This window comes from Lygodium microphyllum, chromosome 21 (genome assembly GCF_053477565.2).
Source record: "Lygodium microphyllum isolate KBCC chromosome 21, Lygodium_microphyllum_v1.1.10, whole genome shotgun sequence".
Classification (NCBI taxonomy): domain Eukaryota; kingdom Viridiplantae; phylum Streptophyta; class Polypodiopsida; order Schizaeales; family Lygodiaceae; genus Lygodium; species Lygodium microphyllum.
This window is the reverse complement of record NC_141155.1, coordinates 87342607-87356199: the sequence shown is the minus strand read 5'-3', so window position 1 is coordinate 87356199 and position 13593 is coordinate 87342607. Positions and strand designations below refer to the sequence as shown.

Genomic DNA, 13593 nt, shown 5'->3' with positions numbered 1-13593 from the left:
GGAAGTAGCACTTTCACTCCACTAGTTGTGGACAGCTCTCGTATGTAGTGGATCTCATATGTATTTAGCATGTATCCAAGGTATTGTGCTGATAGTATGTTTGCCATGAGGGCAATACTTAGTGTACTAGTCACTATGAGATGTATGCAAATGAGTATGAGTTTCACCCAAGCACTGGAACTATACTTTTGTGTCAACTTATGATCAGTTTAGCATGAATTTTGCCTCAATTTTGAGAGAAATTTTCTTATTAGTTTCAGCTCAATTTTTTATCAATTTAAGAACCGTTTACGATCACTTTTGAGATCAATTTTGCATTGATTGCTGGTCAGTTTTTGCAATGAGTTCGTGATCAGTTTAGGATCACATTTGCAATAGTTTGTGATCAGTTCTCACTTCAGCAAGTGATCGTCTTTTTTACAAGAAGACAAACCCACACAAATGTCTAATGCAGATTGGGCTAGAGTCAACAAAAAGACTGTGGCTTATATAAAGATGGGTGTCACTGATGACATTTTGACAAACATTAAGGGCTTAGATACTAGTTATGCAATATGAGAGAAGTTGAAAACTACCTATGAGATCACCACGCTGTTAATCAGGTGCATTTAATACGCAAGTTGGTGAATATGCGACTGGATGAGTCCAAGCCTGCAGCTGAGCACTTGAGTGCATTTACTAGTGTTTTAAATCAGCTCAAGGATGCTAATTTGGATTTTGATGATAAGTTGAGGACGATCTTTCTAATCATGACAGTGCTTGATTCTTGGGAGACCTTGGTGGTTTCTCTCAGCAATAACCCCAATCTCTCATATGATGGTGTGAGGGGTTCAATCTTGAATAAAGAAATTAGACGTAAGTCTAGTGGAGAAGGCAGCAACTCAACTTACAATGTTAGAGGCAGGGCTGAAAAGAAAAATGCAAATGTTGGACAAAGAAGTAAAAGCAAGAGCAAAGGAAAGGAAAAGAGTGATATTACTTGCTATCAGTGTGGTCAGAAGGGCCACAAGAAGCCTGATTGCAGGTACTACAAGAAGGAACAAGAGAGAAAGAAGAATGCAGGACACAAAAAGAAGAAAGAGGATAAGATAGATGCATTTGAGGCAACCAAAGGCAAGGAAAAGACCAATGTGGCCTCTAGTGTAGTCATAGAGGAGCTCTCGGATGCAAAGGCTGATGTATTATGTGCAATAGATTATGATGCCCTTGTATGTCACATGCAGGATATGCAGATTACGAAGGCTGATGTGATTGATGCACTTTTGTCAGTTGATGATGGTGTCACTCAGACTTGGATTGTAGACTCTAGTGCCTCTTTCCATGTAACTTCTTGCTTGGAGTGTTTTGCTATGTTCAACACCGGCAGTTATGGAAAAGTATATCTTAGAAATAACCATGCTTGCAACATTGATGGGATAGGCACTGTACACTTGTCTTTGGGTAATGAGCAAGAGCTTGTGTTGAAATATGTCAAATATGTGCCTGGCATCAAGAAGAGTTTACATTGTTGGACAGTTTGACTTGCATGGTTACGCTACATTGTTCGGTGGTGGTTTGTGGAAATTGAAAAAGGGGTCCATGCTGATTGCAAAAGGAACCAAGAAGGGCACTTTGTATTGTTTGCACTGCAAAGCTTTGAATGGCAAGTTTCTTGCAGTTGCTAAAATTGGCTGTCATTTGCAGTTGTGGCAAAAGAGATTAGGCCATATGAGCCAGAAAGAACTTGATGTCCTTACCTCTTTGAAGAGGGTTGATGGAAAAGGCTCTAAACTTGATTTTTGTAATGACTGTCAATTTGAAAAGCAAATGAAAATTTCATTTTACTCTGGTGTCTCTCGTAGGTCCAATGTCTTGGATTTAGTACATTCTAATGTATGCAGTATGCCCATGAAATCGTTGGGTAGTGCTGCATATTTTGTCTCTTTTATTGATGATTGTTCAAGGAAGATTTGGGTTTATCTATTGAAAAAGAAAAGTGAAGTGTTTGTTGTTTTTAAAACTTTTCATGCATTTGTGACCACTCAAACAGGTAGAAAGCTGAAATGCTTGAGAACTGATAATGGGGGTGAGTTCACATCTACTGAGTTTAAGTCTTTTTGTGACTTCCATGAAATTAAGAGTTTACATTGTTGGACAGTTTGACTTGCATGGTTACGCTACATTGTTCGGTGGTGGTTTGTGGAAATTGAAAAAGGGGTCCATGCTGATTGCAAAAGGAACCAAGAAGGGCACTTTGTATTGTTTGCACTGCAAAGCTTTGAATGGCAAGTTTCTTGCAGTTGCTAAAATTGGCTGTCATTTGCAGTTGTGGCAAAAGAGATTAGGCCATATGAGCCAGAAAGAACTTGATGTCCTTACCTCTTTGAAGAGGGTTGATGGAAAAGGCTCTAAACTTGATTTTTGTAATGACTGTCAATTTGAAAAGCAAATGAAAATTTCATTTTACTCTGGTGTCTCTCGTAGGTCCAATGTCTTGGATTTAGTACATTCTAATGTATGCAGTATGCCCATGAAATCGTTGGGTAGTGCTGCATATTTTGTCTCTTTTATTGATGATTGTTCAAGGAAGATTTGGGTTTATCTATTGAAAAAGAAAAGTGAAGTGTTTGCTGTTTTTAAAACTTTTCATGCATTTGTGACCACTCAAACAGGTAGAAAGCTGAAATGCTTGAGAACTGATAATGGGGGTGAGTTCACATCTACTGAGTTTAAGTCTTTTTGTGACTTCCATGAAATTAAGAGAGAGATTACGGCTCCTTACAGCCCTTCTTCAAATGGGGTGGCTGAAAGATACCATAGGACTTTATGTGAAAGAACACTGCCAATCTCCCTCATGAATTTTGGGGAGAGGCACTTAGAACCGCGGTTCACATTTGCAACCACTCTCCGAACAGGTCGTTAAATAATGGCATCCTTGAGGAGGTTTGGTGTAGCAAATCGGCCTCATATAACCATTTACGGATATTCAGTTGTGATGCTTTTGTGCATGTTAGAGATGAGTTGAGAAGCAAACTTGAACCAAAATCCACCAAATGCATTTTTATGGGCTATGGTGATGAGGGTGAATTTGGCTATAGAGTGTAGTTACCTCAGTCCAAGAAAATTGTTCGCAGCCATAATGTTGTGTTTAATGAGGCAAAGTTGCTGAAAAGTACTTTAGCCTCTGATGAAGACATGAAAAATGTCAAATTTCAGAATTTGCAGCCACCTATTACTTCAGATGATGAGCCTCATGGTGCTGTACCACAGGTTGAAACTGATGATCGGCCGGTTATTTTTGAGCCAAATGATGATGGACAGCAAATAGAAGCACAAGGAGGTCATGGACAGCAAGATAGGCTTGCTGATTATGAAAATGCAGGTGCTAATAATGAAAATGAAGGTGCTATACAGCATGAACAGCATGCTGAAAATGGCTTACAGCAGCCAATAAATGCTGAAAATAACATATCTCCAGATGTAAACCCAATTCCAGAGATCATTGGGTACACAGGTCTACACGCTTAAGAAGGCAGCCACATAGATATGACCCCTCCTTGCAATAAGTGATGCTTACAAATGAGGGTGAGCCTCTTACATATAAAGAGGCCAAGTCATGCAAATTCAGCAGTAAGTGGGAGCTAGCTATGCAGGAAGAGATTAAATCTCTGCATGCTAATGATACTTGGGATCTTGTGTCGTTGCCCAAAGGAAGGAAGCCTCTTCCAAACAAATGGATTTACAAAGTAAAGACAGTTGATGAGAAACCCAAGTACAAGGCAAGATTGGTTGCCAAAGGATATGCACAAAAGGAAGGGATTGACTTCCGAGAGGTCTTCTCACCTGTTGTAAAGATGACCACTTTGTGTGCTTTTTGCTCTCGCTGTTGTATTGGACTTAGAGCTATACCAAATGGATGTGAAAATAGCTTTTCTACATGGTGAAATTGATGAGGAAATATACATGAAACAACCCAAGGGCTTTGTAGTTCCTAGAAAAGAGCAGTTGGTGTGTAAACTAAAACACAACTTGTATGGGCTGAAGCAAGCACCACAGCAATGGTACAAAAAGTTTTAACACTTTTATGCTCTCTCATGGGTTTACACGCAGCCATGCAAATCATTGTTTGTACATGAAAAAGGATACAAATGGCAACCCCATCATACTTGTTTTGTATGTGGATGATATGTTACTGGCTGGGAAACAAAAGACTAGCTTAAATGCTCTCAAAGATCAACTGAAATCAGCTTTCTCCATGAAAGACTTTGGGAATACAGAGCATATATTGGGCATGAGGATTCACAGGGATAGAACACAGAAATTGTTGTTCTTATCTCAAGAAAAGTACATTGAAAAGGTATTGGACAGATTTAACATGGCTGAAGCTAAGCCTTTTGGGGTGCCCTTACCTCCATATCTTAAGCTTAGTAAAGCCAACAAACCAAAAGATGACGTGGAAGCCAATGCTATGAAGGGAGTCCCTTATGCATCAGCTTGTGGCTCTCTTATGTATGCTATACACTCATCTACTCGCAAAGCACCTTTTGAGATTGTGAAAGGTGGAAAGAAACTACCTCCCATTTTACAGACAAAAGATAACATTTTTGAAGCAAATCGTTATGTAAAAGATTGGGAAGAAGCATATAAAAAGGTCAAGTATGCCTTAGAAAAGTCACAAGCTAAACAGAAAATAGCTGTGCTGATTGTCATTGTCACGAACTCTTGTTCAAAAAGGATGATTGGGTCTTATTGCGTTTTTTGAAAAAGCACGTTTGAGAAAACAGAATGGCAGAGAATGTTTGTTTCCAAAGCTGAGTATGCGTTACTATGGCCCTTTTCAAGTCTCAGAGAAGATCAATGACGAGACATATAGGTTGAAATTGCCAGAGAATTGGAAATTTCATAATGCATTCCATGTGAGCCTATTGAGGCCTTTTATTGGTGAAGTGCCAGAAGATATGGTTCAAGAGGAACAGCCTGAAGTAGAGATTCTAGTTCCTAAGCAGATCCTGGCACATAAGGATAGGAAAGTGAAAGGTAGAGTTATAAGAAGACTTTTGGTGAAGTTCAAAAACTATTCACCAATTGGCAGATTCGCCTCAATTATTGCAACTTTACCGAGAAGCTTTCTTGCTAGAACCTACAGTGACTTAGAATGCTTTTTGAAGTAATGTACATTCTCTATTGTACAGTTGAATACTGCATCTCATTGAATATTGCACAATGTATGGTTTACACTTGGAATTAACATGTATATCATTGAATGAAATCTCGGTGCTTTGAAGTTGTATTTGTTACACTTCAGTTGAATGATTATACATGTACGGACACTAATAGTTCGCAAATACATGCTATCGCCCTGTGTTGCATCCAGAAACATGTATATTAGAAAGGCTCCTAGTAACCATAGTTGGATACAGGTTTATGTCAAATCTTGGCAAAACACATTGGGAGGCTATCAAGTGTATTCTTCGATACCTAAAGGGTACACAAAGAAAGTGTATTTGCTATGGGCAGGGTGCACTTAGTTTGCAGGGTTATTGTGATGCAGATATGGTAGATGACTTTTGGACACTCGCAAGTTCACTAGTGGGTATGTCTTTATAGTTGTTGGTGGGGCCGTTTCTTGGTGTTTCAAGTTGCAAAACATCGTAGCACTGAGTACTACTGAAGCTGAATACATATCAACTACTGAAGCTTCTAAAGAAGCTATATGGTTGAGCAGACTTGCAGAGGATCTCGGTGTGTCTATGAGTACTCCAATGTTGGGATGTGATAACCAGAGTGCTGTGTATCTGGCTAAGAATGCCATGTATCATTCACGCACAAAGCATATAGATGTGCAATATCACTTTATCAGACAGATTCTGGAAGATGGTCTAATCACATTGATCAAGATCAAAACATGGGACAACCCTAAAAATGTTCTCACTAAAAGTCTAAGCAAGGCTCAGCATGAGCATTGCATACAACTAGTGGGAGTTGGTTAGAGGTTTATTTTCGACCTTTAAGTGGAAGGTTGTTGGGGTGTAAAGGCCCTTTTATTCACCTTTGTCATGTATTATTTAATTGTACATGTGAATGCACCCTTACATGCCCCAAGTATAAATACATTTTATTCTTTGTGTACCAACACATTGTTGGTACACCCAAATCGTATTGTACTCTCTCTCTCTCTCTCTCTCTCTCTCTCTCTCTCTCTCTCCAACTGCTGCACACTCCCCACAAGCATTATTCTATCTCTTTCTCTCTCTTCTCTCTATATTCACTTCTTTCTTTCAATCCAATCATACGCTTCCACATTCGCTACACTCTAACAATCCCATGTGGGGACACCCCCCCTAATCCCATGTGGGGGCACCTCCCCTCCCCCCAATAAGGAGCCTCCATATAAAACTTTCTGTTGGTACAAAAGCTTAGATCTCCACAACTAAAGCAATCAATCACGCCACTTAGCTTTACTATCCTGAGAAGACCAAACTTTATTTGCTTTCTTAGTCACACGTCCCTTATCCTTAACCATCTTATCATAAACCTAATTGGTTGATTGTTTCAAGGAATCATCTCATCACACAAAATCCGACCATGGGGATGAAGGCTAAAATATAGGCAAAGGAGAATGTTACCAAAGCCGTTTTGCCAAGCTCATCCAAATAAGCATGTAGCCTCAAGGAACCCAAAAGTACAATGGATATGGCGAAAAGAATAAACTCAAGACTAACCAAGAATGACAGCATCTTGTATAGTCCTTAAACTCGTCATGCCATCCTATTAAACTTATCACATTCCATTTTCTTTTCAAGCTAGTCAAGCAACCTAGATATGAGAAGAACCTCAACTTGCAATGAGTTAGCCTCCTTTCTAGAGTTAGGGAATGCCAAGTAATGAAATGAAGGATCATCACAAGAAGAAATCAAGTGTGATAAGAAGAAAAAACTATGGTGGTTTCATCTCTTGCGCCTAGATTCTAGTGTGACTGTGTGAGATGCCAACTTCCTTAATGAAAGCCATAGCAATGTCTTCCCAAGAATGTTGCTGCTCACATAAGGACTCTAACAGGGCCATCTGCAAAACTATCACATGAATCTTGACATCCAATAATGCAACACTACCCAAACGCTTTGGCCTAGTAGCATGTTCCCTTCCTCCCTCCCCCTCTCTCTCTCTCTCTCTCTCTCTCTCTCTCTCTCTCTCATGATCTTTATTTTTAGATTCCGAGGTTGCTAGCATAACTAGGTCACCTAGAATAGCTTTATTTTTTATTCCAATTCTAGTGTTCAAAGTCATGTGGTGAAAGGTCTTCTCCACTAGCAACTGGATCTTGATCGGTATGCAAGCCATCTACCTTTGGAGGATTTAATCCCCTAGCATATGCCAATTTCCTCAATTGTTATGTTGTCTCTTTAGTTCTCTCTCTCTCTCTCTCTCTCTCTCTCTCTCTCTCTCTCTCTCTCTCTCTCTCTCTCTCTCTCTCTCATATGCACACGTGTGCACGCATGCATGTATGTGTATGCATCTGCATATGTATACATAGTATATATGATATGGGCCCATGTCAACTACTCTAAGTGTCCAAGGCTTCAATGATTCAAGGTACAAGGGTCACCCTCCATAATATACCAAACCTACACTATATAAATCCTAGAGTCCTTGTCCACATGCTTATACCTTTCACTAAATAATGTATATTAAGCACAAAAGTCAAGTCCAAATTTCCTATGCTACAAGTTAAAAGAACTTGTACCTCTTCAAAAGTTTCACCCTTGGCTCTGAGCAGCACCAAGAAAGCACTAATTTGTGCAGGGTCAGCATTGTGTATTAGATAATCCATGGTACTTTGAATTTGTAGATCTGAGAGGTTCCGTTTACTGATAAGAGCTTCAATCAGCTGAAATGCCCCTACCAATTGCCAAAATGAGGGCATCTAGCAATTAAGCCTTTATTCTACCAATAAACATAATAATAGTAGCTAGTGGGACCTTGAAACGGACCCATAATCCTTGCAGACTGTGTGTGCAGAGGGTGATGGTAACAGCATTGAATGTGTGTGTGTACAAGAAGTTTTAGACATTTTCCCGTGTAGGAATCTCCATTTCCCAAGCTCCACCAACACATCATGAGCTTCTGCTGGGAGCTACCACATACCTAGCCTCGTGCAGTGGGGGAACAGGATCACGGGCACAGGGGGCTGTCCCCTACTACAACAGGCTAGGTATGGAGTGGCTCTCTGCTGAAAGTTGACGTCATATTAGCATAGATCTTCCCACAATGATGAACCGAAATTTCTTTGGGTGTGATAGAAACAGTTTCCTACGATGGAAAATCGGTAGAACTTCTTGTAGGTAATAAGGTAGGTTTCATGTCCCTGGTGGTAAAGCCACTGAACAAAGAAAAGCAACCAAAAAGCAATGCAAAAGAGAGAAAATGTGATCTGAACCTCTGGCATGTTGAGGGTGGCAGGAGGAGAGGCTGTGCTGGTCGCGGAAATCCTCCAGGAGGGGGGGGAGAAGAGACCAGCCTTGGCAATCCTTTTGAAAGAGGTAATGGCTTCGCCTGCGGAGCAACGTTGACCGCACCAACAAGGACGTTCTTGCGCAATCCGCAGTTCAGAGATGGCTGGCAATCGACTGCATTTGCACTTGACAGAGCGCACGCCATTGTTGTGTGTCTGAAAATTCACAAAGAGAAATGAGTGGATCGTGCGGGCCGCTATATAGCAAGCCAGATTCCTTTTATTCAATCTATATCTATATTTATATACTGTATACTATCTTTTATTTTATGATTTACCGTATCTATCGCCGAGCCTGACTACATCCTATATACTCCATATTTATATGTACACATTATATTCTCTCTTATTTCTATAGAATACCATACCTATCACCGACCCTAACTACATCCCACCTCGGCAAGCGTTCAGAGAAACCTAAGAGATAATTATTTTAAGATTTTTCTTTATAATAGCAACTTTTTAAAAAAAGAATTTACTTGAAGTTCTTAATACCCTCTATCTCTTGCATGCAGCTTATTAAATACTTTCTTTCTCTCTCTCTCTCTCAAAGCGTCTCGTCTTTACGCATGCTTTGCGGCTTCGCTCTCCCTCTCATCAGAACGTGGCTGCCTTCATGCCATTCTAGCACAGACCTCTCTCTGCCTTCGTGCGCTCAATTTTCGTTTTTATATGCACAGATTTTCCTCTTCTCCCATGCACACCTTCATGCACTCAGCTCTTCCCCCGTACCTTCTCTGTGTTTGTGCGTGTGCACGCACGCAGGCCAGTGGAATCCTGAGGATCTTCCACGAATCTGCTTAGTAGGAGTCAGGCGCAAAGAGATGTACAGCATATGTGCTTGACCATAGGCCAAGGGAATCGTTTCGACGTGAAGATCGGAGGACGGTACTACCTTCATCTTGCCTTTGCGCTAAGAGCACAAATTATTTTAATTTCCTTTAAGGGGTTGCTATGGTGTTTACATCCACACAATCCCAATTATCTTTTTATACATAGACTTTTGTTAACATCCATACAATCCCAATGATCTTTTTATATGTATACTTTCATTAACTTAGAGATATTTAGAGCTTATGTTTTTAAATGAGAGAGGGAGAGGCATGTAAGCATACACTAGAATCATGTAAATGCATAAGCTCATGCTCTCCCATGACATCGAATATATGTAGATCGATACACAAGCATACATGCACATACAACATTCATATGTACACATTGATGAAAATACATGAAAATGTTTAATTGGAATTAATAGAGCATAAACATCTATGGTTGTGTATATGCGTGTCTCTTATTGGGGATCAAGGTGCATGTGTTTGTCAGCTTGTACTTACTTTACACATTGTGATCTCACATCTCTACACTATAGGTGATAGGTGTCTATCATTGTCATTTTATTTTTTATTTTTTAATGATTACTAAATAAAAGAATGTCAATCACACATTGTGATTGTTAGAGTTTACACAATATATACTGTGTCTCTCTCACTCGCTTGTACCATTCATTATAGCTCTTGCTTCACTCTTTGCCTTATTGTGATTGTTAGAGTTTACACAATATATATCGTGTCTCTCTCACTCGCTTGTACCATTCATTATAGCTCTTGCTTCACTCTTTGCCTTTACTTGTGTACTTTCACTCGAGCTTTACCTTTCAACTAGTATTATAGCGGGCATTTGAGGAGCTTTTTAAACTATATTTGATATACTTGGATTTGAGTCACATTTGATATACTTGGGCTTTGGTTAGTTGCTTTGAACTTTTGTGCTTGCTCACTGATAGGTATTGAAGCTTCATTGGACAATTATGTTATTGGATGTATTTGTGATGTAGTTAGGCTTTTTGGATGCTTTATGTACATGTCTTTAGCTTTTCTTACTCACTTCTTAAGTCATGGAATACTTTTCGTACTACCATGTATGCTAATATGCTTAAGAAAGGCAAACCATACTCATAGAGGAGATACTTCAAGATGTTGAAGATGTCTTAGTCACAGGAGACAAGCAGAAAGAATATAGATACATCCCATACTTCTCATGTATTGACTGTCATAGATAGACATGATGGTAAGAACGATAATGATTGTCATGGTGGTAGAGACTCACATTCCATACTTCTCATGTGTTGACTATCAAGGATAGACATGATGGTAAGAACGGTAATGATTGTTGTGGTGGTAGAGACACAAGTCTTAGTCTCACAGACACTCCTAGTAAGTTTGATGGTCATAAGACATCTCTTACATGTCATTATTATAGGAACAAGGTCATATTCGGTCGCAATGCCATAAGATGTGTGATGATACGTCCAAACAGAAAGGTAAGAGCAAAGTACAAGAAAATAATGATTGTAGCATTGTCTCTACTAAGTCTGGTATAAATATAGTATAGTATAAGTTAGATTATGAGTACCTCTTGGCCACTTATTCTCTTGATGCTAGTCAGTTGGCTAATACCTCATCCACTTTTTCTTAGTGTTGGTTGGTTAATTTAGAGGTTGATTTCAATGTTAACCCACAAAGATTGGTTTCATTTCTATCGCAGCATGATAGATTTGTCAGTCTAAAAAATGACTTGGCATTAGATATTATTGACATTGGTGATGTCAGATTGCAATTTACTTTAGGTAACACTTTTGTTTTGCATTATGTATGTCATGTTTTAGCTTTGACCAAAAGTCTACTCTTTGTTGGACAGTTGAATGATGTACGATATCATATATCTTTTGATGATTCCGTATAAAAGATTACCTAAGGGAATCTTATCTTTGCTCTCGAGGTGCTAAGACTAGCAGTTTCTATCCTTTGCTTGTATTTGGGTTTATTGATCATGTTTTAGCTATGGCTAAAGTACCACATGTATCTTTATGGCATCATTCCCTTGGATATGTCTTTCAAGGAAATAAAAATGCTTACTCACTTGCCGTATCTTTCACTTTTTTATTATATATGTTTTGATTCTTGTGACCATTGTCTTTATGACAAGTAGATACTTAGTTCTCATAAGAAGTGTGACATTACGTGCATGGGTGAGTCTTTGGCTCTTTTTTATTATGATGTATGTGGTCCAATGCCTAATCAATCACTAGACGGTGCAAAGTATTTCATGAATTTCATTAATGATTATTCATATAAGGTCTAGGCATATCCTATTAAGCAAAAGTTGAAAGTCTTATCTACCTTTTAGCATTGGCTTGCTCTTGTTAAGAACTAGTTTGGGTATAGGCTAAAATACCTAAGGTCTAACAATGCAAGTGAATATGTCTTTAAGGCATTTAAGTAGTTTTGCGATGAGGGATATTAAGCGTCAATTGATTGCCCCCTACACTACCCTATAATGATGTTGCAAAGCGCATGAACACGACGATTCAAGAAAGAATTTGTAGTATGCTTAGCTAGGTAGGCTTACCGCAACATTTTAAAGCTAAGATAGTTACTACAGTCGTACGCTTGATAAATACATCCCCATGCATTGCTATTGGTTACCAAGTTGCAAAGGATATATGGTTTAGAAAACCTCCCTTGTATACGCATCTTAAAGTCTTTGGATGTGAGGCTTTCTACCATGGGCCTAAGAGCAAATACAATAAGCTGGATCCTAAGTCGATGAAGTGCATCTTTTTATTATTATTGGGATGCAGGTGAGATGGACTATTGCCTATAGGATCCTCAGGCTTGAAAGGTCATCCACAGCCATAACATTGTTTTCTATGAGGGGAAGATACATAAGCAGCCTAAGCAGGTAGTTAAGGTACTATATAGCTTCTTGTTATTGTATAGTACACTTAATACTCCAATGGCCCATAACCATGATGTTAGATAGGATGTATAAGTCCCATAGCATGTTTTATAGCGGTCCACTAGAGATAGATGTTAGCTTGATAGGTTTGCACCCTCCATGGACTATGTTATAGTGATAGATTCTGGTGAGTCTCTTACTTATGAGAAGACTATACGCAGAGGTGATAGTAACTCTTGAAACATGGCCATACAATTAGAGTTTAGCTCACTGCAAAAAAATCATACATGGGATTTGATTCATTTGCCTAGTGAAAAATATACATTAATATGCAAGTGGCGTATAAGTTGAAAGAGTACCCTTGGATACCCCGAGCTAATATATAAGGCCAGATTGGTTGCTAAGGTTTTTAAGTAGAAGCATGGTATTCACTTTAATGAGATATTTTCTCTTATAGTCAAGGTCTACCATACGCTTGGTGTTGGCCTTGGTTACTTAGTTAAATTTAGATCTCTGGTAAATATATGTTAAGACTGCATTCTTACATGGGGACTTGTATGATGAGATTTATATGCAATAGCCTAAGGGCATTTAGAGAAAGGGTTAGAGAAAACGTAGTATACAAGTTGGAAAAGAACCTTTACAGGGAATGATATCATAAGTTTGATGTATTTTTGCAATCGTTGTCTTACTTCGGCATTGAAATGGATCTGCGTCTCTACATGAAAAAGGCTCGTGATGGTGGCAACCTTATTATCTTGGTACTTTGTGTGGATAATATATTGATTGTTGAGAGAGCTCATGATGAGCTAGATGCTTTGAAAACTCAGCTCAAGAAGAGCTTTGAGATAAAGAACATAGAACAAGCCTCAAATATAATTGGGATTTGCATCACACTGCACGATCGCTCTAAGGGACTCCTTTATTTGTTACAAAAAGAGTATATACAAAACGTCCTTGAGCCATTTCATATACAGGATGTTAAGTCTATTGACCGTCTTTTATCTTTCCATGCAAAGGTTAGTCATGCATATTGTCCCCACTCAGATGAGCAAAAGGTTGAGATGGCTAAGATTCCTTATGCATTTGCAATAGACTGTTTGATGTATGCCATGATAGCCACGCATCCTGACATAGCATTTGCAATGGGAGTTGTGACACGATATATAGCTACACCTAGTTGGTGACATTAGAACACTATAAAGGGTATTATGAGATACTTGAAAGAGACTACAGATATGTGCATAAGTTATGGTGGCTAGGATACTACAATCTCATGGGTTACACTAACTCCGACTATGTAGGACATGAAAATAGTAGAAAATCCACCTTTAGGTATATCTTTACTTTTAATAGAGGTC

The 13593-nt window shown here is 39.0% G+C and overlaps 1 protein-coding gene across 3 annotated transcripts in view; it reads right to left on the bottom strand.

Moving 5' to 3' along the window:
• Positions 1–8577, bottom strand: part of TRP1 (tryptophan biosynthesis 1) — a 115466-nt gene extending 106889 nt beyond the window's left edge. For 2 of the 3 annotated variants that reach the window (XM_087661723.1, XM_087661724.1), the window contains exons 1-2: positions 8417–8577; positions 7724–7867 (exon numbers count right to left, since the gene is read on the bottom strand). In XM_087661723.1, coding sequence (XP_087517849.1) covers positions 7724–7867; positions 8417–8425 — 153 coding nt within the window. In that variant the 5' untranslated portion in view covers positions 8426–8577. The remainder of the gene's footprint in view (positions 1–7723; positions 7868–8416) is intronic. The other variant, XM_087661725.1, reaches the window with a different exon arrangement.
• Between the last annotated feature and the right edge of the window lie 5016 nt (positions 8578–13593).